Consider the following 23,437-nt stretch of genomic DNA (forward strand, 5'->3'; position numbering starts at 1 on the left):
CTGAAAAACCTGTTTTTTAAGGAAACAGAAAAATATATGTAATATAAAGAATCATTCTAGTAACAAAAATAAATGTAATAAACTATATTTTCCAAACAAATGAATGCTGCTTTTACTGTTATGTTCTCGCACAAATGAATTGTTCCCCAATCAACAATACAACAGCACTAATCACTTTATAGAAGCCTCTATGGAAGCATCTATTGAGTGAGTACATTTTTTGTATGGTGAGTAGGATTTTGCATAATTTTGTCAAGCCCTGCTTTTTAATGAAAAAATAAAAATGAAATTAAAAATGAAAAAAAAATTAAGAATGAGCATAAAGGAAAATGGGAGTAATCTGAGTATTAATAAACACAATCTGTTTTTTAACCCAACTAGTAGAGGACAATTCATCATTATCAAATTCCTGACATGCACCCTCAAGGGGGTACACAGGATATTGTGATAGTACTACATGATAAACTTACATCATTACTAACTTCCTATCAGCAATTTTCCTCCCAATCAATCTGTTATCTGTCAATACTCCAACATTACCAGATCTTATATTTCTATCTTCTGAGACACTTTTTACCATATCAATCCACCTATATGTTGGGTTTCCATCATCATCATCATCAAATTCCTGCTATGTACCCTCAAGGGGTGTACAGGATATGATAGTACTACATGAAAAAAATTACATCATTATTAATTTCCTATCTACAATTTTCCTCCAAATCAGTCTGTTACTTGTCAAGACACCAACATTATCAGATCTTATATTTCTATCGTCTAAGGCACTTTGAACCGTATCAATCCACCTATATCTTGGTCTTCCTCTGGGTCGTTTTGCTGCCAACCTGGCAGAGAACACTTGTTTTGCTAATCTTTCCTCGCCCATTCTGTTTAAGTGACCATACCACCTGAGATTAGCTCTGCTAACGTATTCCTGGCTGCTGACAATGTCAAGTTCATTCCTAATATCCTCGTTTTTAATATGATATTGCCATTGATGCCATCTGTTCATGCCTATAATCTTTCTCAGGACTCTCATATCTGTGGTCTCTATTCTTTGGTCAAGTGCTTTACTTCTGACCCAGCTCTCAGATCCATAAGTTAAAACTGGTTTGAACACTGTCTTGTATACAGCTAATTTAGTGTTCCAACTAATTTCTCTCTTATTCCATATGAATTGATTCAATTGACTTCCTACCATACCAGCTTTGCTGATTCTGTTGTCTATTTCTATATTTAATTTACCATCTTCAGTAAAAATCGTGCCTAAATAGCTGAAATGTTTTACTTGTTCCACAGGTTCTCCATTCACAACACAGTTGACATTTTCAATGATTCTGCCTATTTTCATTGTCTTTGTCTTTTTATTGCTGATCTTCATATCATATCTATTACAACAGCTATTCAATTTAGTCAGAGAATCTTGCAGACTTGTAGCGGATTTATTTAGAAGTATAACATCATCCGCATAAAGCAAAGAGCTGACATTAACATCTCCAATTTCGATATCATGTTTAATACCACTTTCCTTCATAATGTGATCCATATAGATAATGAATAACAGAGGGGATAATGTACATCCTTGTCTCACACCAGATTTAACATTAAACCATCTTCCTGTACTTCCTTCAATTCTAACTGCTGACTTACAACTCAAATAAAGACTAAGTATTGCTTGATATAATGCCCCATTGACACCATATAACTGCATCGTATTGAATAGCTTCTCTCTTGGCACCTTGTCATATGCCTTTTCCAAATTGACAAAACTTAAATACAGATCTTTGTTATATTCCCATGCTTTCTCGACTATTTGTCGTAAAGTGAAGATCTGATCCTGACAGCCTCTATTTGGCCTGAATCCAGCTTGTTCTTCACCAAGCTTTTCTTCCACAATTTTTCTCAAGTATACTTGCATAGATCTTGCTAGGAACACTCAGTAGGGAAATACCTCTGTAATTCTCACATTCAGTTTTATTTCCTTTTTTATATATGGGTACTATGAGATGTTCTTCTCCAATCATTGGGAATTCGTCCCTCTGTCCAGGCCTTCTGAACTATGCAGTGCAGCCACTGTAAGACTCTCACACCACCACCATACTTCAGCATTTCTGGTCGAATATCATCTACTCTTGCTGCCTTTCCACATTTCAAGCCTTTGATTGCTTTTTCTACTTCAAGTATGGATATGTATTCCTGACTGCATGCCTAGTCAGTGTTTTTTACCACTGTGCTATCATCACTGCTTGTTTCATTTAGCAGTTTTTCAAAGTAATTACCCCATACTTCAAGGATATCTTTTTCTCCCATTTTCATGTCACCTTTATCATCTCTAACTCCTTTTACAGCACTCTTTCCTCCATTCCTAAGCTTCAACAACCTCCAGAATATCTTACCACCTTCTTGATATTTATTTTCTGTTCTTGCCAAAGTCCTCCCATGACTTTTGTTTAGCTAGTTTTGCACAGTGTTTAGCATTCTTGCATTTGTATCTATATTCTCTAAGAGCACAAACTGACTTATTTGACAGGAACTTTTGATATGCTTTCTTCTTTTCCTTCACTGCCTCTTTAACTTCCTGTGTCCACCAAGGAGTTCTGATTTTTTTATCCTTACAAACAACCTCACCACATGCCTCTCTGGCAGAATCAATCAATGTTTTCTTCAGAGTTTGCCACTGAATCTCCAAGGTTTGATTCCTGTTCTCAAACTCTTTCATTTTTTCTTCAATAATCTTTATGTATTTTAGTCTACAGTTCACATCTGAGAGCTGCTCAACTTTTATTTGCTTTAAAACTTTCTTACATGTTATTCTTTTCAATATGAAATTCAATTTTATCTTGCTCAAGACTAGATAGTGATCACTTCCAATTTCAAATCCTCTGTACACTCTGGTGTCCTGCACCAGGGAGAAAACATCACTATCAACAATAACATAGTCAATGAGACTTTTCTTATTCCTAGCCTCTTCTCTCCATGTGAATTTGTGCACATTTTTATGTTGGAACATGGTGTTAGTAATAACCAGTCGATGTTCTGAGCAGAAATCCAACAGATATTTGCTATTATTATTAGCCTTGCTCTTTTCTCCAAATTTTCCCAAAATATTTTTGTATGTCTCACAATCATTTCCTACTCTGCTATTTAGATCCCCAACAAGGACCAACTTTTCCTTTTTCATTGTGTCAGTTGCTTTTTCTAAAGCCTCAAAAAATTCCTCCACTTCTGCCTTAGAACCTTCTGTGGGACCATAGGCACAAATAAGTCTCATTGTCCAGTTCCCCATTCTCATATTTGCCCACATTACTCTACTTGAGACTGACTGCCATTCAAGAAGATTAGCCTCATATTTTGTGTTGAATACTATGACTACTCCTTCTTTTCCTTGATTGTCATTGCCTGAATATAACATTTTGTATTTATTGCTCAGAAAGATCTCACCAGTTTTGGTCTTTTTTGTTTCAGTCACCCCTATTATGTCGATCTGGTACTTATCTAATTCCTCAGCTAGCTCCATTTCTTTGCCATTCAGGCTTGTTATGTTGATAGTACCGATCTTTAACTCTGGTGATGTTGAGTTGGGGTTTGTTTCAGTAGCTGACTTTTTGTTGTTCGCCCTGGTTCCCTGGCGAAAACAACGGGGGACCTTGTTTAACCGGGCGACACCCCAGCCAGCATGAAATTTTGTCATGGTGTACCATCATTTTTTATTTTGGTTTAACCAATAAGAATACAACTTGGTCGGCTAAATCCCAAATTGCCAGCCCATCCTTGTTCGTTCAGTATCCAAGTAGATACCCGACAGGGCGCACCACAAGAAGGTGAGGATTGGACATTAGGTCAGAAGCACTGGTCGGTTCTCCGCATTCCTTTAAAGGCTATGTGGAGGTCTCCTCTCAGTTATACAGCTTTGACCCTTAAACACCCTTGTCGGGTGTCCTCTGGGTCTTTTTCTTGAAAACCTGGCAGAGAATACTTGTTTTGCTAATCTTTCCTCTCCCATTCTGTTTAAGTGTCCATACCACCTGAGATTAGCTCTTCTAACACATTCCTGGATGCTAACAAAGTCAAGTTCTTTCCTAATATTCTCGTTTTTAATATGATATTGATGCCATCTGTTCATGCTCCTGATCTTTCTCAAGACTGCAGGCTCTAGTCCTTGGTCAAGTGTTTTACTTCTTACCCAGCTCTCAGATCCATAAATTAAAATTGGTTTGATCACTGTCTTGCATACAGCTAATTTAGTGTTTTGACTCATTTCTCTCTTATTCCATATAAATTTATTCAGTTGGCTTCCAGTTTTGTTGATTCTGTTGTCTATTCCCATATTTAATTTACTATTGCTTGATAGAATGCCCTATTGACACCATATAACTGCAGTGTTTTGAAGAGCTTTTCTCTTGGCACCTTGTCCAATGCCTTTTCCAGATCTACAAAACTTAAATGCAGATCTTTGTTGTTTTCTCATAATTTCTCAACTATTTGTTGATCCAGATCTACAAAACTTAAATACAGATCTTTGTTGTATTTCCATGATTTCTCAGCAATTTGTTGTAAAGTGAAAATCTGATCCTGACAGCCTCTATTTGGCCTGAATCCAGCTTGTTCTTCACCCAGCTTCCCTCCCACAATCCTTCTCAACCATTTCTCAAGCATACTTGCATAAATCTTACCAGGAACACTCAGCTGTACTCCAATCATTTGGAATTCGTCCCTCTGTCCAGACTTTCTGAACTATGCAGTGCAACCACTGCAAGATTTTTATACTTCCATATTTCAGCATTTCTAGTCGAATATCATCTACTCCCACTGCTTTTCCACATTTCAGGCTTTTGATGGCTTTTCCTACTTCAAGTATTGATATGTATTCTTGATTGCATGCCTGTTGAGTGTTTTTTACCACTGTGCTGTCGCTGCTTGTTTCATTTAGCAATTTTTCGAAGTAATTACTCCATACATCAAGAATATCTTTTCGGAGGTCAATTTTGTGTTATACGTAAGTTCTACACACACACACACACACACACATATATATATATATATATATATAAAACACAAATTTATTTGCTATAACAAACTGCCAAAAAAAAAAAAAAAAAAGGGTGAACCAAAGTCTTTTAGATGCAGTTTTTAAAGGTACCTGTGGCATAACTATAAACAACAAAATTACATGACAACCACAGTAATAAACTTTTTCAATATGAAAATATAGATATTTCATATTGAAAATAACAGTACATCATCAGTATGTAAAAACAAGCAAATCAAAGAACAGGAATACAAGTTACATATAACAACTGCTTTACCAATTAAACATGGTTGCAGTGAGTCTGAAATCAAAATGAATTTTAATAAATAGTATTAAAACTACTTTTGATGTTTACATAAAATGAGAATCTCCCAAAATTATGTAAGCATCAAATATAGTTTTTTTTTATTAATATTAATTTTGATTTCTAGTTCACGACAACTGTTTTTAATTGGTAAATCGATTGTTGTATGTACATTGTATTATTATTATTACGTAACACCTCCTGGAAGTCCAAAGACTCATCGAGGGAGGTCACCTACTCTACAACTCTTCACCAACTACAACAAACTGCAACTACACCAATCTACTGCCTACCACCACTAGTATTTTCACAGACAATCACAAACATTCATGCGCACGGCGATATTTCTGTTCTTTGATTTGCTTGTTTCTACACACTGATGTACTGTTATTTTCAGTATTAAATATCCTTACTTTAATTAAAATTTATTACCATGGTTACTGTGTAATTTTGTTGGGTTTTTTTAGATGCAATGCTATGCCCAAATGAAATCAACTATAACAAACTTTCTGGAGGAAGTATTACCTTCCATACATTTTATGATATGGAAGGTAAACCATATCATAAAATGTAGCTTACCTGCTCCAAGTCCTTTTCATTTATAGGCTGTTGTTTTTGGGATCTGTTTTCCTTCAATTTTCTCCCTCAAAAACATCAAACCAGTTTTAAATACATTTTTATTTCCTATAGCCTATAGGAATTCAGCACTTCATAGAACCCTGGACCATTGCATTGTCATTCTGCCCAAAATGGAAGGCTGTTACTGCAAATTGTAATCATAATTATGTAATGGTGCCATATTTATTAATTTGTTTGAAAATGAACTGAAATAAGTAAGCAACAGTAGCATGCAACTTGAATTCAAGGCTGAATTTTTTTTTAAGAGAGATGGCTTGAAGGCAAGAGCAGTTCTCCTATTTTTATTATTCTTTTTAAACATTCACAGACAGCTTTTTATGTCCTTTTCTGTTGTAGTAGTACAATTAATTACTTACATTCATCATTTAGTTAAAATTCATGGTAAATGTTGAGAACAAACACTTCACATTACCATTAAGTCATCTTGAAGATCAAGTAGTTTCTTTACCCACAGTGCACACTTCCATAGTCATGGTTATACTTCATGGTATTTTGTTGACAAAAAAAAAATACCTGCAAAGCCATATTATACAGTAAAAACTAAAAAATACCATGTCAACCTCAAACTGAAAGTGCAACAAATGACTTATTTTTAAATCCATCCATTCATTTTAAACTTTATCCATCCCCATTTTCTAGAAAAAACATGAAATATCTATCACAGAATTAATCAAAACAGTATTTCTGTGAATATTTTCAAAAACATTATCCATGCCACCATACTTCCAGTCATATATTCATTATTTTATTTCTAATATTCCAATGAATATATGACTGGAAGTATGGTGGTGTGAATAATGTTTTTGAAAATATTCACAGAAATACTGTTTTGATTAATTCTGTGATAGATATTTCATTCTTAAGCAGAAAACTCAACACTATTTGTTTGTGCACTGCTACTGGGAATCAGTGAAACAAGAATTATGTTGTCTATGGTGTTTTCAAAATGGCCTTCACAAAGATTTTTGCCCACTGATCACTTTTTTTTTGCCATTAGGACTTCAAGAAGCACAAAACTTTTCACCTACAGCACTACTGTCCCACCACAGTGGCACAGCAGTGTTGTCATAATATTCAAAAATTTAAAAAAAAAATTGATTTAATTTGACTCTCCTTGAGTTCTTTCCTTCCTCAAAACTCAACTGCAATTCAACTCTCTTCCTGCTATATCAGTACTTATATCTGCCAAGTATACTTTTGGCAGTTTCATTATTGCAAGTGGCACATTCCTACACTCAGTATAAATGTAAAAATCTGTTCATTGTTAGCAAACAAATCTCAGCTACCATTGGCCATAATAAATCCAAGATGAAGACCATAAATAGCCTAAATGGAAGCAATCATCCTTGCAGAAAAGGTCCCTACATGAACAAAAAGTAAATTTGCGACATTAAAAAGTGGTTTGAAAGACAAATTTCATATCATACAAGACTACTCCTGAAAACCACTCTCCACTTTCTCTTCCTTGAGCAATCTTTTAATTTTCAATATAGTAATGAAACCTCTCATCCTCTTAGGGATGAGATGTTTTCTATTACTATTCTCTTTTCCTCTTAGGAACAAGAGTATTGCTTTTCATTATAGGGTTCTGAATGATTCCATTGATCTCGTTTCCATTTCATGACCTCTCTGATTCATTGCTGTGCAGGTAAAAATCTAGGATACCTTAATTAGGCAATTTTGATAGTTAAGTAGTTCATAATACAGTGATCATTTGGTGTAGCAAAAGCATATTTTTTTGTTATCTGAGAGGGTGGGAAGAAAAAGGTTATTAGTGATTATTTAAATGTAGGAGTCTTATGTTAAGATATTTAAATATCTTAACATAAGACTCGAAGTGATATTTTGAATTGTAGAAATTGTTCAATAAAAACCATTAAAAGCACACATGAGCACATAGCAGTCTGGTCATAAAGAGAAAAGATCACTGTAGTGGGTAACTTATAGATCCAGAGATTGTGTATTGTGATTTTTTTAAGGGTCACCCAATATTAGATTGCATTGTTTGCTTGAGGTGATATTGAGGATATTTACATTGTGTAAGTATCCTCAAGAATGAGAAAGTGGTGGGTTGTAGAAAGTGTAATATTCTAATGAACTGTGATGTTCTTAGAATGATGAAAGTGAACAGCAGTAGACAGAAGATGATGAAAGACAGTGGAGAATGAGGGCACCATGTTCCAATAAGCGATGCATTATGATTTAGTATGCAAGAATTTTAGAGTGATACCAAGCAAGTGAATGCATTTAATGGATACAAGAGTTAAAAGCAAAGTTGGTGAAGTTGAGAAATGCAATGGTACATATACAGCATGTGATTGAACAATTGGTGAAAGGAAAGATGCAAAAGATAGCCAGGAGAAATAGATAGCAAATGATTTAAGAGTGACACTCTATGAGAATTCTGTTATTAGAGGTATGGTTGAATGAGAGGGTCCTGAATGATTCCACTGATCTTAAATTTGTTTTTTAAAAGGGAAGATAACTTGATGATTGAGGTTTTGGATATGAAGAGAAAGTACTGGTAACTCTAAATGTAAATGATTTAATTGAGCAGGAGAATGCAAATATCAGATATCAGAAGGTTATTGAGGAAACTAAAAGATAACATTAGGATGGGAAAAGTGATGAGTGTGCTGCTTAGGTATGAATAATGATGAGCTGAGATATCAATGAAGAATGATGAATGGTATACCAGTAGAAGGAAAAAGAATGTAGTTTGTGAATTGTATAATGAATTTGAGGGACAGATGGAGTTTGAGAATGATACAACACGCTTGAATGATTTGATGAGTCATCTGGAGCAATTATTAGAAAAAGAATATAACAAGAGAGTTAAAGGCGAACATGTGATCTGAAAAAGCAAATGAAGATATGAAAGAACAAAATGACAGTGGTGTATTGAATGATAGAGAGAGATGAGAACAGATTGTAATATGTACAAGGAAATAGTGGAGGAAAAGTTGAGATGAAAACAGTGAGTGCAGATGTTGGAAATAGTAATAAGGGTTGCAATAGTAGCGACCATCTCACCACTGTTAGGATGGCTGAAACATAGCTAATCAGGTGTTTTAAAAAAGTAAAAAATAAACAAAATTACTGTTATTGAGTGAATTTCTTGCATTTTTCCCTGAAATTAAGTTTTAGCCTTTCCATTAAAAAAAAATGAGGGTGTGTTGAGAAGTTGTGATAAACACCACAAAGGAATTAAGGTAAAAACCATGTAACTTACACATTATTCTACATATTCCCCACAAAGTATTATAAATTTTTACAACATTGCTGCATCATTTGCAATCCTCCGAGAAAAAGTCTTTCTCTTGTTGCACAAACCAGTCATTTGTCATTTTTGTTGTAGGTGTTTATCAGAACTTTTCAGCCCTCTCTCCTCGTGTGAGTGAATGAGTGACTTTTTTGGTGTAATGCAAATTCTGTAATACACATAAGGTTAATATATCATGAATATTATTTTTCTTTCTTTTATCTATATATAATTATCTTAAAAACAAAACAAAAAAAATTTGTTTTCCCCTTAAGTCAACTAAATATCATTATTACATTTTCTTCTCCCTTGACTTCTTCACTTTCTCCAGTATATTTCCAACAATAGAATACATAGCTCTCCATGTATTGATTCCATTTAAAATTCAAAACCTGTCACTATTCCTGGTCAGTCATTTACCAATAATCCTGGTTGTTCAAGTTCTCCTGAAGAGCTATATCAGCACCATTTCTAATAACTCTCCACAGGTTTGCATCATCTACAAACAGTTGAATATCTCTTTATATTCTGTTCACAATATCATTAACACCAGTAGATCTGTAGAAAGTCCGCGCAGTTAGCCTAGTGGCTATGCGCTTCACAACCATATGCCTGGGGAAGGAGTGTCCTAGGTTCGATTCCCGTCGGTGACGTGAGGAGCTGAAGCATCTTCCTCAGCCATAGCCAAGTTAGCCAGTCTTGGGCGTGGACAGCAGGGTTTTTTCCCCAGTTTATTCTGGGGTTTTTCATCCCGCAAAGCAGGCAAACTGGCCTTGAGAACTCAATACTACAGGCCATAGGATACACTGGGGGCATAAGGCTGACCACCTTATCCTGTAAGCGGAGTAAGATCCGATCAATGGACCCTCGACACCACAAGGTAAAAGAGGGTACAAGGAAGATGAGAAGATGAGATGAGATCTGTAGATCAGTAGCCAATCCAAGCTTATTAGCCTCTATAATAAAATGATGACCATAACCATGTTCATGAAGTGTCTTCAAAATTGTTTGAAGACACATCAGAACCCGAGATTAAAAGATTTATTTTGAAAAAATGCAACCATGAATGATGTAAACACCCATGAAAAACTGAAAGAAAATAATCCTTCCTTTATGCAACGGAACTGTTTTTCCTCTTTCCACCCTTATGGGACCAGCCCAGATCTGAGACTTAAATTAAACCATTATATATTTGGTTTAATCCTTTATCCAAGTGTAAGCAAAGAAAGTTTGCACCTGAAGTATTTTCAGGACTGGGGCAACTCATATAAAGAAGCTAATGACTTCACGAGTTGTCCCAGTCCTGAAAATACTTCAGGTGCAAACTTTGTTTGCTTACACTTGGATAAAGGATTAAACCAAATATATAATTGGTACCATAGCCAAGTGAAAAACTTCCATCAACTTAGATTATAAACTTAAATTAAATTAGACTTAAATTTAATCAAAAGGCACTTACAATTTACTAGCACCTTCTCATAATACTCGAGCTGATGTATCATCTAATCCTATAGCTGTATTCACATGAAGGCTCAGTAATATACCACACACCTAGTTAATCTACTCTATTGCCAGAATGATTCTACTGTCATTGTTCTTCTTTTTACTTGCAACATATCAAAAGAACTTTGGTATTACCTTTGGCTTGCACAGTTAATTTCCTCTCATACTCTGATTTTGCGTTCCTTATTATACTGGTCACCCTTCTGGCCCATGCTTTGTATTTCTCATGTGCCTGCTGATTGCCTTTCTGTATGAATTCCTGCTGCTTTTTTTTTTTTTTTATAGCTCCTGATTAATGATTCTACTCATCTATTTAATTTCAGCTTGATTTATCCTCCTGACTCTAGGTATGCAATATGCTATTACTTCTTTAAACCATTCCTTTATCACCTCCCATGCACTATCAACATCCAACCCTTGCAGTTTCTCATGCTATGGCATTGCTTCATGTAGTCTCCTGAGTTTGTTGTACTTATCCAGATCTCTAATTTCACATATACCCTTTCTTAACTGAAAATTTCACAAATTTAGCCATCTCCCAGATCAAGACTGCATAATCTTGATTTATCCTCCTGACTCTAGGTATGCAATATGCTATTACTTCTTTAAACCACTCCTTTATCACCTCCCATGCACTATCAACATCCAACCCTTGCAGTTTCTCATGCTATGGCATTGCTTCATGTAGTCTCCTGAGTTTGTTATACTTATCCAGATCTCTAATTTCACATATACCCTTTCTTAACTGAAAATTTCACATATTTAGCCATCTCCCAGATCAAGACTGCATAATCACTCTTACCATTTGGCAACAATATTGGTCACCTTAGTTACAGACAAATCCTCTGATGCACTTGCTATATTTAGCACTCTCAACCCCCCCCCCCCAATTGAAGGAAATAGAACTTATGTAGTTACTGGAGAGTGATTACTCTCCAGTAACTACATAAGTTCTATTTCCTTCCTCCCATGTGCACTTTCTTTCCTTCCAATCTATGTTCCCATATTTTGAAGTCCCTCATAATAATTACTTACCCTCCACTCATTGAGCTTACTTGTCAATGCATACAGTTTACATCTTCTGGTCTATAGTAGAAACCAACTGTATGTTTGTCCTGTTGATCTCTATCTCATGCTGGATGGCCTCAAATACACTTTCACTGAACTCCTATTTTTAGCTGCAGTTCATGAGCTTTCATCAACAATACCCTCCCCCCATCCTTTCTGTCAGCCATGTGTCACTAATGTGTACATAAAATGCAATGGTCCTCTAAGCTCACAGCTTATTTATCATGGATGCGTAGGCATTTTTTGCACACTCATTCAATCCCCCCCCATCAGCTCTAGTTTCCCTGATGTTGCATCTTCAGTCTCACTCCATTCAATAGCACTCTTTCCAAGCTCTGAACACCAAATCTATTCAAGTGCATGCCATAACCATAATAATTAATCATTCATTCCTGTCAAAACAGTCAGCTCTTTCACTATACCCTTCTGCATCCCAATGGGCTTGTCAGCTTCTTTAATTTTTGCATGTGAGAAGTGCGATTTTGTCACACTTTCATCCAGCACTCATCATGGAATCGCCATACAAAAGCACCTTCTTTCCTTTTTTGCTTAGTTGAGCATTTTTTTATCCTTTCTCATGAGCATTCCTTTTGTTTTTCTTCCTTAGTTGGGCATTCCTTTTTCCTTTCTCACACCACTTATTTCTTTCAAATCAATAGTTTAAATTAGTTTTGAATTGAATTACAAAAAAAAAAAAAAAAAAAATGTAAGATTATTTTGACACTCAACATACCAATTTCAACTAAAAACTATAATAGTTATTTCTAGGAATGATATGAATGTTTTCAAAATTTCATGAAAATCAGAGCAATGAGGTGGCTGCAACACACATTTTTACAAAATGTACCTTATCTCAAAGCCTCACTAACAACTGGCTGTTAAAGTTTGCATTAGGGGTATGTTGTAGCATGAGTTGATGGATAGAGATTCAATCATGTTTTAAGATGCAATTGTATAGTTTTGGCATAAGCTTTTTTTTTTTTTTAATATTTTCAGGAAACAGTAATTAGTCCATCATGGATACAGCTGACTACATGTCCAAGTTTATATTGAATGTGTAGACTTTCATCCAGTGACTATAAATTATAAAAGAAAATACACTAGTTTATTTAATCATAAACAATATCTTTTTATTTATTCATCTTGCCCTCCAAAAAAGCAACATCAGCTCCTCAAAAAAAATAACTCTCTAATTTTTTAAAAAAAGAACAAGGATATTATAATAATCAAAGCTGATAAAAGCAACTGAACAGTCATCATGGATTCAGCTGACTACATGTCTAAGATTTCACTCTTGCTCTCTTAGAGTTTTCCAGGTATGCTCCATTAGACTATGACCTTATGTGGACAAATTATAAAGAGGCCAGTAATCTTTTACACAACATGCTCATTTGGCCTATAGATCTTATGAAAAAGTTGAAATCAATGCACCCTTTAATCCTGCAACTATATGGAGTACCCATAGTATACAAGGCTGGCATCTCTCAAGGGATGTACAGATATGATAGTACTACATGAAACACTTACATCACCACTAACTTCCTATATACTATTTTCCTCCAAATCAATCTGTTATCTGTAAAGACCCAACATTATCAGATCTTATATTTCTGTCTTCTAAGGCACTTTTTATTGTATCAATCCACCTGTATCTTGGTCTTCCTCTGGGTCTTTTTCCTGCCAACCTGGTAGAGAACACTTGTTTTGCTAATCTTTCCTCCCCCATTCTGTTTAAAAGTCTCATTGTCCAGTTCCCCATTTTGTTATTTACCTACATCACTACTTGATATCACCTGCCATTCAAGGAGATTAGCCTTGTGTTTAGTCCAATGGCATTAATTCACCTACTTATCTTTTATCAAAGCATCTTGCTAATATTCTAAAGAACTATATCAGATACACGGACATGTTCATTAATGATGAACTCTGAACACTTTGTATGGAAACTATCAAATTTCCATCATGCCACTGGCTATTCAAACAGTTATCCAGCCTTGCAATAGGCAGTCCGCTGTCTCCTCCATGTGCTGATTTATTCATGGAAAAATCATTTGTGAAGAAAATATAAATATCTAAAAATATAAGAATTTATAGATGTGAAGAAAAATTTTCTTCACATCTATAAATCTTTAATTTGGCAGAGATGCATGGATAATATCTTTATAATCTGGAAATATAGTGTTGCTGAGTTATATGATTTTCTTTTTTGCCTATCAACTCTTTCAACCAAAAAATAAAATTTACTTTAGAAAAGGAGGAGGCTTCTCACTTGGTGTATTATCGATCATTACCTGCACTCATTTTTGTTGTACCATATATCACAAAAAATAGGTATTATACATCATCATCATCATCATCTTCCTTATACCCTCTTTTTACCTTGCGGTGTCGAGGGTCCATTGATCATCGGACCTCACTCCGTTTACAGGATGAGGTGGTCAGCCTTATGCCCCGGTGTGTCCTATAGCCTGTAGTGTTGAGTTCTCAAGGCCAGTTTGCCTGCTTTGCAGGATGAAAAACCCCAGAATAAACTGGGAAAAAAAACCTGCTGTCCACGCCCAAGATTGGCTAACTTGGCTATGGCTGAGGAAGATCCTTCAGCTCCTCATGTCACCGTGAGGAGCTGAAGGATCTTCCGTAGGTATTATACATATATTTAAAAAAAAAAAAAAACTGCTGTCTGTTGCAAGAGATGAAGAAAGAATTACAGACTCTAGCGGTACTTGATTTTCTCTCATATTACTATCTGAATTACTGTTCTCATCACTTCTAACTGCTTGTTTGCAACAGATATTCAAAGAAACTCATACAAAAATTGCTATTCTTTAATCCTGCTCCACAGCAAAATTCCAACTTTCACTACAGGACTTCAGTTTCTATTCCTTACATTGGTAGACTTTTGCTCAAGATCACTAGTCTCCTCAAATCTAATGAGACAAGAGTGGCTTTCAAGCCCATTTTGACTATACGAGGTTTTTGCTTCCTATGTGTTCGCCTCAAGACTACAGCCCTTTCTCCAAACTTCCTGGGCTCTATAATATTCCATGATCTTGTGATCTTTCTTACATAAGTCATATATCTAGAAGTTTGGAAATAAGACAGAACATATTGGAGACATCAGTAATGGTGGAGAAGACAACTTGGGTCTGACTTTTCATTTTTCCCACATACACCATAGCGTTGAATGGAATAAGAGCTCTAATTATACAGAAGACAACTTCACTGCTCGTAACATAAAAGAATCCCTCATGGTCATCCATTTGGAAGGCACACCCAATAGAAATCAGAGATTGATCCTGTGTGATATTTGGAAATTGCTCATCAGATCTTTCCACATATCGGACTTCATCTTTTCATCCAACTATATACACACAATATTGAACAGTAGCTAACTCATGCCAGCTCCCACATCCCATGTGGTTTCATTTCAACCTACGTTGTAATGGTTCCTAATTGTTTTATATATTTTAACATGTGTTGTAGTTTATGTTAGCCTTTTATTGAAAGAATTAGAATGACATTTTTTATGTCGTTGAAAAGAAGGATGTGTAAGAAAGTTTTGAAATGAATCAAAAGTTGAACAGCTATCAAATGTGAACTGTAGACTCAAATATACATTATTTGAGAAAAACTGAAAGAGTTTGAGATTCAGTGACAAATTCTAAAGAAAACTTTGATTGATTCAACCAGAGAGGCATGTGGTGAGGTAATCTGCAAGGATAGACAAACAGAACTCCATAGTGGACTCAGGCAGTGAAGGAAATAATCAGAAATGATCTTTATCCGAGGATAGAGATATTCTTGATGTATGGAGTAATTACTTTTAAAGGATTGCTAAATGAAGAAAGCAGTGTCAGCATGGTGGTAGAAAACTGCCAACAGGAATTCCATCTGGAATATAACTGTACTTGAAGTAGAAAAGCTATCACAAACTTGAAATGTGGAATAGCAGCTAGAGTATAGATGATATTCGACCAGAAATGCTAAAATATGGAGGTATAAAAGTTTTACAGTGGCTACACTGCATAATTCAGAAGGCCTGATCAGAGGGTTGAATTCCAGATGATTGGAGTACACCACTCGTAGTACCCATCTATAAAAAAGGGAATAAAGCTGAATGTGAGAATTACATAGGAATTTTGCTACTGAGTGTCCTGGTAAGATAATGACAAGTATTCTTGAGAAATGGATAAGAAAAATTGTAGAGAAGAAGCTTGGAGAACAAGAAGCTGAGTTCAGGATAAATGGAGGTTGTCAGGATCAGATTTTTAGTTTAAGACAAATAGTTGAGAAATCATGGAAAAATAACAAGGATCTGTATTTAAGTTTTGTAGATCTAGAAACGGTATATGACAAAATGTCAAGAGGAAAGCTGTTCAAAATGTTCAAAACTCCAGTTATATGTTGTAAATGGGACATTATATTAAGCAATATACACTCATGAGCAGTTGAATTAGAGATACCTGCCAAGTAGCGGGTAGCACCCCCTTTTGCTTTGATGATGGCAGCGATGTGCTGTGGCATGGACTCCACAATGCACGAAGATTGGTCAGAGCAGGGTCCAGGGCACGTATATCTCTCTTGACAGCATCCCAGATATGTTCAATAGGATTGAGGTTAGGGGACCTCGGGGGCCAGCCAAGCATTCTCATGTCTGTGGAGTGTTCATCCACCCACTCGGCCACAATTCGGGAGCTGTGGGCCAGTGCATTGTCTTGCTGTAGGCACAGAAATGGGTGCGCATGATCTGACAGCAGGTCCCCGTATCGTTCACCAGTGAGGGATGATGGTAGATGTACAAGGGGACCCATTTCATCCCAGGTAAACAGTCCCCATACGAGGATACCACCACCACTGGTCTGAACTGTACCCTGCTGGCATGAGGGATCCATCGCTTCATGTGCTTGGCGACACACTCGTACTCTGCCATCGGCATGTACCTCGACTCATCAGTCCAGACGACCTTTTTCCATGCATCGAGGGTCCAATGCCGGTGTTCCTGCGCCCATGCTAATCGTTGTGCCTTGTGACGTGCGATGAGCAGAGGTACCCTAGTCGGGCAGTGGCTTCTGTACCCCATAGCGAGGAGATGGTTCTGGATGGTGTGGCTGCTCACACGTCGTTGTTGTCCAGCATTAAATTGGCGAGTGATCTGTGGCACTGTGGCCCATCTATCCGCTGTTACCATCCGAGCTAGCCGACAGCGTCCCCTGTCATTGACATGTTGTACAGCACAGCAGTTTTCCCTGTTTTACCCGATTCCATGTACTCACGTTACACTCTTGACACAGTGGCCTGTGAAAAGCCCAGTGCTTGAATGACTTTGGAGATGGAGTGCCCCATACATCTGGCTCCGACTATCTGGCTGCGATCGAATTTGCTGAGATCTCGAGTTTTCCCCATTCTGTGCTCGACTATTACTCAGACGGTCACTACAAGGTCTGATGACATCCCCATCATGTGCCACGTGGCACTATTCCATTCGCCGGAGCAACCACAACACCATTTCGCCAACACGGCAGGTATCTCTAATTCAACTGCTCATGAGTGTATAGTCTCTAATTGAGTTGTAAATCAGCAGTTAGACTTGAAGGAGGTACAAGAAGCAGGCTTAAGGTTAATATCACATGTGCAACAAGGTTGCACATTATCTCCACTGTTATTCATTATCTATATGGATTACATTATGAAGGAAATGGTATTAAATCTGATATCAAAATTGGCGATGTTAATCTTAGCTCTTTACTTTATGCAGATGATGTTATACTTCTAAATAAATCCAGTACAAGTGTGCAAGATTCCCTGACTAAATTGAATAAATATTGTAATAAATTTGGTATGAAAAACAGCAATAAAAAGACAAAGACAATAAAAATAGGCAGAAATATTGAAAACATCAACTGCATCCTGAATGGTGAACTATAGAACAAGTAAAATATTTCAGCTATTTAGACACAATTTTTAGTGAAGATGGAAAATTAAATTTGGAAATAACCACCAGAATTAGCAAAGCTGGTATAATAGGAAGTCAGTTGAATAAATGTATATGGAATAAGAGGGTGTTTAGTCAAAAACACCAAACTAGCAATATACAAGACAGTGTTCAAACCAATTTTAATTTATGGATTCAAGAGCTGGGTCAGAAATAAAAACTCTTGATCAAATACTGGAGACCACAGATATGAGAGTCCTGAGAAAAATTAGGGGGAACTGAACAGATGGCATCAATGGTAGTATCACATTAAAAATGAAGATATTGGAAAGAACTTGACATTGTTGGTGTTCAGGGATGTGTTAGCAGAGCTAATCCCAGGTGGTATGGCTACTTAAACAGAGTGGGAAAGGAAAGATTAGCTAAACAAGCGTTCTTGGCCAGGATGGCAGGAAAAAACTCAGAGGAAGACCAAGAGATAGGTGGGTTGAAGTAAAAAGTGCCTTATAAGGCAGAAATATAAGATGTGATAATATTGGAATGTTGACAGATGACAGACTAATGAAGAAAATTGTTGATAGGAAGTAGTCATGTGGTATTATCATAAGATCTTGTATCCCCCCCCCCTTGAGGATATATGTCAGGAATTTGATGATGATGATGAAACTTTTACTTTGTGTGGCTTACAATCAGTGGTGTAGCTAGAGCTTTTGCCACCCCTCTCAATACACACAAAAAATACTACAAAAAGTCAAAATGATGTATAGGGAAATAAATTAAAACAATATATTTATTTTTGAAGGAAAACTTTAATTTCAACATTCTAAAATGTTATTTTTCTTGCTTTTCTGGTAGCAAAACCATCAATTACATTAGCGAAGTCTATTTCATAATAATGTAGGTAATTCTTAATCTATTTTATTTAGAAAAACTCCTCTCACAACTAGCAACACTTACAGCAATTATAAGGAAAATTCGCAGTAGTATTACAATATTTGGAAATGAGTTCTCGAGACTGTATTTTAGAATTAACTGCAATAGTTCAGAAAGGTTCAAAGAGCTGCCAGGGGCGGACCGTCCCCTCCGCTCCTCCCTAGCTATGCCTCTGCTTGCAATTATGTAGGAAAGGATACAGGGTTATTTTCATTCCATTTGTCTCATTACACTAAATACTCTAATTACTACATTTTTCTCTTAATACAGTACATTTAGTGCTATAATAAAATTTAACTTTATTTTGCTTGCTACTCAATAGTATGGTGTCTGTAAGGCAAAATGATTTCCACTATACAGTTTATTTTCATTTCAGTACTAAGCTGCCAGTGTTAAGTTTTGAATGAAACCGTATTAATTTATATTTTCTTCAGAACTTACATTTTGGCATATACTGATATATCAGGCAGATAAAATTGCTTGTAAATTACCAGAAACATTAATAATTTAAGAATCCTTTTATTTGTCCATTGTGTTGTAATGTATTTACTGTGAATAGTCCATTGTTTGAACTTTGCTAAATTTGTATAAATACTTGTATATTACTGAGAGAAGACTAATCGGATTAAGTACTGATAGCCAGGAGCAAAACACATGTGCCAAAGTACATGTGCACTGTGGAAGGAGAGCACGCGATACCCCCCCCCCACACACACACCACCACCACCACTGAAGAGTATGCTAAGGGAGATTATGGTACTAGGAGATGTAAGGTGACATGAGCGAAGAGGGAGAAATTTAATGACGTAGTAAGGAAGTGTTGGTGCAGAATTTAAAAAGCGAAGCAGCACCAGCTCAGAGCATTTTGGCGCTTGCTTTTTCTTTAGTCGTCCTCTTCGCAAAATCAGAGATCGTGAGAGAATGTCGAGGAATCCTTGGGAGATTGCCAGTTAAGGATTTGCCCAGCGAAGCTGAGTTCTTGGTTGCCGCAGAGACAGCTAAGCCTTGCCAAGCCTGATGACCAGTGAAAGGCGAGCATGTGTCTTCGTCGCCAGAGATATATCCAGTCCGGACCATTCAGTGGGGTAATGCAGATCAAGTAGAACAGAAAGTGGACCTGGAGGTGATGTTATATCGTGATATGTATGATGTTCTAATGATTCCCCAGAAATTGGTAAAGTAAAAACTTTAATCTGTTTAGAGAATGTATAAAGGAAGAAAGACTGTAAATTTTAGTTGGACATTAAGTTTAGAAGGTTGCGATTTTTATGCAAGGACTTTAGAGATATAGTTTAAGAGGGCAGTGTAACTCTGAGACATGAATGAAGAAATTAGGGTTAAATTAATGTCTATGAATGAATAACCTTTAGTATTGTGAAGTTCTAGCTTATGATTTATCTTCGATAGAATGTTTTAACTGTACTGATATTTATACATGCCAAGAGAGAGTAAGAAAGGTTAGATAATTATGTTTTTTCTTTGAAACTGATATTGAAGCTAGCATGTGCAAAAGTTTATTCATGATATGTAATCTGACTAGAGTGTAAATAAATGTTTTCTTTAGATTCAATAGTTGACTTGCCTGATTTCATTTTCTATTGCACCGCTCATAAATAATTGAACCACGGCAGGAGGTAATTTATAGGGGAGACTACGACTGCAAACTAAGTTAGAGATAGATGAGATTTGAACTACTTTATATAGTTTAAGAAATTAGGGATAGTGTGCTATGCTAAGTTCTGGTTCTTTGATTTTTCATTGTTCAAAAATCTAGGATTCAGGGTGGCGCAGTATAATATAAATTTTCCCTGAATCTGAAAAGAGAACCAGCACTGAAACAGAGGAATTGCCGTTGTCTATTTGGAATCTCTTTATCTTTTACCCACGTGCAGTATCCTTAAAGTTGCTAATGGCCCAAAGTAAATGTTGAGACTGCATAAAATAAAGAGTTAGTGAAGTATAATTAAGGTTATAATAGAAAGTGTTGAATTAGGGAATTATTAACGATATAGACACGAAGTAAACATTATAAGCAAAGTAAGAAACAAATATAAGGAGGTAACGACGTAACACCAGTATATACTGGATGTGTAAACAAATGACACAATCTAATGTTCTGCATAGCCTCAAGTTTCTGGTCTCTGTTTTGGCAGTTTGGAATAATTATTAAAGATTTTCAAGAAGCAAAGAATGATTCAAATCAAGACCAAAAAGAAAGGTACACATATGAAGGGCTACAGGTAAAAAAAATGACAACTATGAACTTTGTTAGATTTAGGTTAATCTGCGATGCTTTTGCAAGATTTATCAGTCTTGAGTTTAGACTTGCAGGAATGCAAAATGGACCGATACAGGGCAAATAGAAGTTGTACAACTTTTTCATGAAAGACAAACAGTTCTTGGAAGTATTACAAAGATTCCACCAAAGCTGCTGAAAAATCTATGATTTCATGGAGTTTCACTTCAAGAGAAAGATTACAGGAATTATTCTCAAATTGTCCAAAAGATTTCTACAGAGCTTTGAAACATTTAATAGAAAGCAGGTTGCTTGATGGTAAAAATGCTTATTTAGTAGCATTGGCTTGAGGACTTGATAGGAAACAGTAGCTAAAAATATTGACATTTTGTGAGAGTAAAGTTAGAAAATTGTTAGTTATGCTTCAGTTAAATGAAAGAGATACAATTTTTGGATTTCAGAATTTATTTTAATAAATTATGGAGACAACTACTGTGTTTTAGTAATGATTTCAATTTAATATAAAGCAAAATAATCACTGAAGTTATTACTATAATAGTGTAGTTGTCTCCATAATTTATAAAATGAATGCTGATCAATGTAATTATGAAATAAAGGATTTGAATTTCAGAAATACATAAATGGAAAGATGGTTTCAGAAAAATTGAAGTATTTGATTAATGCACTGAGTATACTACCTCAATTAGTTGATGTGAATGAGGATTTTCATGAATAAATCTGATCATCGGCTCAACCAGAGCTACACTGATGACAAAAACAATTTCTTCATTGCTATTTATTAAAATCATAGGTCCACTGCAACAAGCTTCACTCCAAAAAATATGTTGATTCATAGCTGCTTAGAAAACAGCATTTAGCAACAGATGTAAACAGGAAGGAAAGGAGTTTGCATATTATGTCAGATGAGAACAAATAAAAATTTGGGATCATTTTATTTAAAAAATCATATATGTTTTATTTATCTTTTTTTAATTTATGTGTCAAATAAATTGATGTTTAATAAAGTGCATATTATATACTTAATTTGATGTTCTTATTCCAGAAATATTATCACACTATAAAATAACAATATCAGTAAATAGTTTAGTTTTCTTTTCATATTTTAATTTTCAGTTTCCTGCTAGCAAAACCTCAGTACCAGCATCTTTGCAAAAAAAAAACAAAAAAAAAAACACCAGTGTGTGTGTGTGTGTGATGATGTGGATTGTCATATCAATGGAAACACACTTGATATGAAACAAAGTCACAACTTATCATAAATGAGTTATGTTATATGCACAAGTTTAATAAATGCTTAAAGGTTGAAATTCTTGTTTTCAGTTTTCCTTTTCATCTCTTTCTCTTTTACCCTGTTAAACAATCAGACATGCCTCAGCTATAATGGATAAGATTTCTAGTTTGTAATTTAATTACATTTATGTGTTGGTGTGCAAATGTTCAGAGTTTGATGATGTAAGTAATGTAATTTTTTTTTCCTCTTTCAGAAATTTGAAGACACTAACATTAGGAAATCTGCCACAGTGCAAGAATATTGAATTAGTGTGTTTACTTCTTGAGGATATACTTCCAAACTGTAAAATTATTGGTACTGACTACATTAATTTTAGAATTCTAGAACAGCACGAAGCAGCAAAAAAATTAGATAATGCAGAAAAACAGGAAATTGAATTAAGGAAATGATTTTTATTATATCAGATTTCTTGTATATATATATATATTTTTTTTTTTTGTAAATAGTTGATGTTTTTCTTTGGCAGGAGAAAGAAAAAATATAGTGATATTTATTTTCTAAAAAAAAAAAAAAAAAAAAAAAAGTGATTTATATAAAAAAAAGCCCCTCTAACTGAACCTAATCAGTTTTCATGTTTGCTTTTCATTATTTATTTTAATTTACTGTGATAAATGCAGTATGTTAATGTACAGTGAGTCATGTGATATCCAGCCATCTTAGCTGTGGTTAAGGGTGAGAATCGGCTCATTTACTTTCATGACTGCAGTATAGTAATATATAGCAAGTTGTGTGAAGTCCAGCCATCTTAGGTCTGGATAATCAAGAAAACTGCAAAATGCAGACATCGAAAAGATTAGTTTTCATTTATTAGGTTGGAGTTAGTAAGTGTTGGATGTCATATTGCTCAATATATAGTAATAAGAGAATATATTACTTTATCTGTATGAATGAAACAAGTAATGGCAGAACAGTAGTAGAAAATATTCAAAAGAAATGCAAACAGAAACACTTATTCTTGAGATAGAAAAAGTTATCAAAAGCCTGAAATGTGGATAAGACAGCTGGAATAGATTATATTCAACCAGAAATTCTCAAATATGGAGGTGTAAAAGTTTTGCAGTGGCTACACTGCAAAAAAGAGAAAAGATTTTGAAAATTACAATTATATAAACTGCAATTATATGGGGTAAATGGAACATTATACAGAGCAACACAAGAGTCTATATCATCATCAGTCGATGATTGATGATGATTTGATGTAAGATCAGATATAAGACAG

General features: G+C 35.3%; 1 protein-coding gene across 1 annotated transcript in view; it reads left to right on the forward strand.

The window, feature by feature from the left end:
• Window positions 1–22,607, forward strand: part of LOC150102463 (distal membrane-arm assembly complex protein 2) — a 102,800-nt gene extending 80,193 nt beyond the window's left edge. Inside the window, exon 5 of the mRNA XM_090399593.1 lies at window positions 22,412–22,607. Within this exon, the coding sequence (XP_090255719.1) occupies window positions 22,412–22,607 (196 nt within the window). The remainder of the gene's footprint in view (window positions 1–22,411) is intronic.
• The last annotated feature ends 830 nt before the right edge of the window (window positions 22,608–23,437 follow it).

The sequence above is a fragment of the Typopeltis vanoorti genome, chromosome 10 (genome assembly GCF_054136105.1).
Source record: "Typopeltis vanoorti isolate ZY-2024b chromosome 10, IOZ_Tvanoo_1.0, whole genome shotgun sequence".
In the NCBI taxonomy this organism is placed as follows: Eukaryota; Metazoa; Arthropoda; class Arachnida; order Uropygi; family Thelyphonidae; genus Typopeltis; species Typopeltis vanoorti.